Source organism: Centrocercus urophasianus, unplaced genomic scaffold (genome assembly GCF_019232065.1).
Source record: "Centrocercus urophasianus isolate 14NV4802_14NV808 unplaced genomic scaffold, USGS_Curo_1.0 seq_33, whole genome shotgun sequence".
Taxonomy (NCBI): domain Eukaryota; kingdom Metazoa; phylum Chordata; class Aves; order Galliformes; family Phasianidae; genus Centrocercus; species Centrocercus urophasianus.
The window spans coordinates 7,440,214-7,444,496 of NW_024884900.1; the positions used below are offsets into that span (position 1 = coordinate 7,440,214).

Genomic DNA, 4,283 nt, shown 5'->3' on the forward strand with positions numbered 1-4,283 from the left:
TTGTGCTTGTATTCTCAGTGGGAGGGGAACAAGCTACTAAACATGCAGGATCTCAAGTGTCTTTTACTTGTGGTATTGTGGAAATGCTTTGTCTGGCAAACTTTAAGAACTGCTAAAGCAAAACCCTGGTTAGGCCAGTGACCTGTTATTCCCTGCTTTCTGGAGATTGTCCAGAACCTGTGCAAGCAGTATTTCAGCTCTTTTCTCCCTGGAACGGTTCTGTACCTTCCAGTGCTCCCACTCTGGCACCTTTCTAAGTCTCTGACAGTCACTCATGTTGTGCAGCATTAATGACTTTGGAGGCTCAGATGTGATGGTATAATGGGTCTTTTCACACCTGTCAGGTATGAGCTGCGTTAAGCAGTGTACATGAGGTATTTTTAGCTTGTGAATAAAGTGATAGAGGGAGAAGGTACCCCAGGGGTCTTATTTAATTGGTGTGAAAATGACTTTAATAGAGAAATACACTTACAGAGAGGACAGCACGGAGGGTGAGAGATGCTCACTTCTGCTGTATGAGCGTGACTGATGCCCAGATGAAGTGCGTGCACATATGAACAGGGAGCATGGTGAGCAGGCAGGAGGATTCAGAGGGCTGCAGCCTCATAGGCCGCAGTGATGTAGTGGAATACTTAAACAGCAGTGCTGCAGTGGGGCTTGTGAGCCCTGTGGGAAGGACAGGCTGGGAAGGAAGAAAAGGAGCTGCCCTGTTGGAAAGCAGCAAGGGTGCTGTAGTGAGTGATGTGCCAGCAGAGAGCTGTGGGGCCAGGACTGCAGGAGGGCAATGTGGGCAGTATTGTGGTGGTTGTCTAATCTGTACTACCTGATTAGGAAGAGGAAATAAGAGTGGAAGAAGTTCATGTTTGTAGGCTCTGGTGCTTGCAGGGAGCTTTAACCACCTCAGCGTCTGCTGGAAGGCAACTCAGGTGGGCACAGGTAATGCAGAGAGTTTCTGAAATGCATTGATGACAACTCATAATCAAGAAAACAACAGGGGCAGATGTTCTGCTGCACCTCATAAGGCTGGGCAGGTGGGTTTGAGGGCATTCTTGGAGACAGCAGCTTTAAATGGGAGAACTCCTCATCTTCAGGAAAAGCAGTAAGGCAAGTAGTAGGATCCAAACCTTGAGCTTTGGGAGAGCAGGCAGACTGAGTCCTTGGAGGCAACCAGAACGTGACTGGTAGTCATCCTGGGCAGTCTGCCCTCATGGGTCCTAATTGAGCAAGGGTGTTCATTCCAGTATTTATTTGCACATGATTCTTACTTTATGTTTTTTAAAGGCAAACAACTAATTTTCTTGAGTGGTGTACTGCCTACATGTTTTAGTAGATTACAAAATGCAACTTATTACTGAGTTGGGCTGTTATATTATGGTAAGCTGCACATGATTAACACGGCTTTCATGTTGAAGTATGGTGGTACCTGAGTTCTCTCTGACAAAGATGGCTTCAGGGGACAGAACTGGATTCTGCAGTAGTTCTTGTCTGTTCACTGAGTCGGAGCATTGTGCAGGGATGACTGGCCTATGTAATTGTGTGCAGTAACAACTACATTACTTTAGTAATGCATTTAGTCTTGTCAAGTCTACATGCTGTGAAAAAATGCTAAGCTCTGCTGAGATATTGGCTATAGGATTTCATGTGTGGGAAGAAACTTAAGTAAAGGAAACTGGAATGCACTCTAAATCAGAAATAAGATTAGCAGCTCTAGATCTGACCCAACAAGTTAATAAAGACTCCTTCCCTATGAAATACCTATTTCATTAGTCCAGGGGGAACTGAAGGTGCAGGGAGATGTGGGCACGTGCTCCTGCAGGGCTGGCTGCAGTCCGGGTGAGCTGTCAGTGGTGGACCTAGAGCATGTTGAGATCTGTGAAAAAGCCTTGCTGCTGTGTATGCTGACATTCTGAGGATCTCAGTGCTGGCTGACAGGCAGACTGTTCAGGAGTCCTCTCCCACAGATGAGTGCATCAAGACAGATAAAATTCAAGATGGAATGCTTTGGGAGCGTAGTTACTGTTAAAGCAGCACATAGAAACAGCTGTCAGGTGTTCCTCCTTTGCCTTTCTGAAGGCTAGTGGGCATAGGAGATCACTCCTCTTCAATGGGCTGAGTGTAACTATGCTCTATGCCATGCAAGTTTTTTTTCCCCCTAGTGATATCCATTTAGTTCCTAACAAAAAAAGTATTCAAAAGATTAGTGGCATAACACTTGGAAGCTGGAACCACTCAGGACTAATGATATAATTACTCTATAAATCCATTTGTAGAGCAATTATGTACTATTGTTCTCTTTTGTTCTGTATCTTTATAAAGGCAAGCCATCTTGGCAAGCTGTTAGGAATGCATTGAGCTGTTATGTAAGAATATGAATAATTTGCATGCATATTTCTAAAGGAGAAGTGATGCTTTTACAATATAACTGAAATATTTGCTGGTTAAAAAAAAAAAAGTGAGCTTGGTGGTACAATTTCTGATCATAGAGTCACAGAATCATTACGGTTGGAACAGACCACTGTGATCACCAAGTCCAGCCACCAACCCACTGCTATCACACCACTGAAAACATCTCTCAGTGCCACATCTCCATGGGTCTTGACCGCCTCCAGGAATGATGGCTTCAACAACTCTGTGATCAGCTGTGTCACTGCATACTGGCTTTTTTGGAAAGCAAATGTTCCTAATGTCCAACCTGACCGTCCCCTTCCTGTTCCTGTCATATGGGAGCACAGGCCTACCCCCACTTCCTCAAACTCCTTTCAGGAAGTTATAGAGAGCAATTAGCTCTCATCTGAGTCTCCTCTTATCCAGCATGAATAATCCCAGTTCCCTCAAGGGGAAGTGTCTTTTGGAAGTTCACAGACAAAAAAGAGCTTCCTACAGAAATATAGCCAATGAACTCATTAATAAAAAAGTACCCAGGGATAATACAGGTATCTTTTTATCTCTTGGTCTGGGTAGCATAAATATCTTGGCTGATATTTCCTTAATTAACGTGTATCTCGCTGCCCCATTTTGCCAGCAAACGCTCTCTGGTCTGTGGTGTCACTGTGTCGCTACAGTGGTGTTTGTAGAGGATCTGCTCCTCACAGCACGGATGCCACTGCGCTTCCTCCTGCTGGTGGCAGGACAGGCCTTGTTGGCTGGTTGTAGACAGAGATTTCTGTCAAGGCAAAAATAATTTAAGAACGCCAATGGGGACACCATCAGAAACATCAGGTGTTTCTGTTCCAAACACTGACTCTGCAGTCTTGGCTTCTGCTGCCCGTCGGGTCCGTGGTAAAAGAGCAGCTCGCGATGCTGCCTTAGGACCTCTCCAAGAAGAAAAGACTTCCCCAGTTGCTGGTGGGGAACCAAAAGACCGTGTCACGATCTTTCTGAGAAGTGCTCTGCCAGAGCCAAGGACTTGTCATCCTGCTCCTTTCTGAGAAACCTCTGGAAAGTTGTTGAAAGCGATCGCTTCCAGTCCATCTGGTGGGGCAACGATGGAGGCTTCATAGTGACTGAGGAACCTTTCTTCACAACGGAAGTACTGGCCGGGAGATGGCCTCTCCAAGTTGTTGGCGTTGTCACTGTGAAAGGTTTTGTTCGTTTCCACCACCACTATGGCTTCTACGTTACAGAGGGGGATTTCCCAAATTCTGCCTCAAGTGATAAATTCCTGGCAGAGGAAGCAGCAGTTTCTACTCCTAGCGAGGTACGTAGTCCCTCTACCTGTGAAATAGCCCTCAGGACAGTGGGATTGGTGGCCAGTCAGTCCAAAGGGAGGTGACTGACAGCTGGTGATATTTGGGTACTTATGCTTCAGAGAATCCTACATTTCTCTGCAGCTCACAAATGTAAAAAATGCAAGCGAGGGGTGGTTGTTATGAGGGCTGCTCTGAAGGCAATGCCTCCCTGTTTGAATTGCCCCTGAGAGTCCTCTCTGGAGATTCTTAGTTATTGTATTTTTGTTTTTTTTCTTCTGAAATGATGGTAACTAAATCTTCCTCTTTGCAGTTACTCTGCTACTACAACCCCTATTTCAAGGATTATCTCTGGTGGCAATGAAGATTCAAGCAAGTAGTGCCACATAGACAGAGTAGAGCAATTAAAAAAATGTTCAAAATGTTTTTCTGTTGTCCTGTCCCATTTCTTCAGTCTGATGGTTACTCTTCCCCCCTGAGAGTGGGGAGGGATGCCTTCAGGGAGCTTTCATTTCCCCGGTCACTGTCCTGGAGGCTTCAGCAAAGGTGCTAAATGTGAAGCAGGCGCTGTGGTGAAGCAAGCCTGGTCCATGGAAT

The 4,283-nt window shown here is 45.6% G+C and overlaps 1 protein-coding gene across 1 annotated transcript; it reads left to right on the forward strand.

The window, feature by feature from the left end:
• Positions 1–3,194: 3,194 nt before the first annotated feature.
• LOC122166563 (heat shock transcription factor, Y-linked-like) lies at positions 3,195–4,050 on the forward strand. The gene is given in 3 exon segments (XM_042830409.1): positions 3,195–3,333; positions 3,336–3,697; positions 4,000–4,050. Coding segments are annotated over 3 exon segments (552 nt in total).
• The last annotated feature ends 233 nt before the right edge of the window (positions 4,051–4,283 follow it).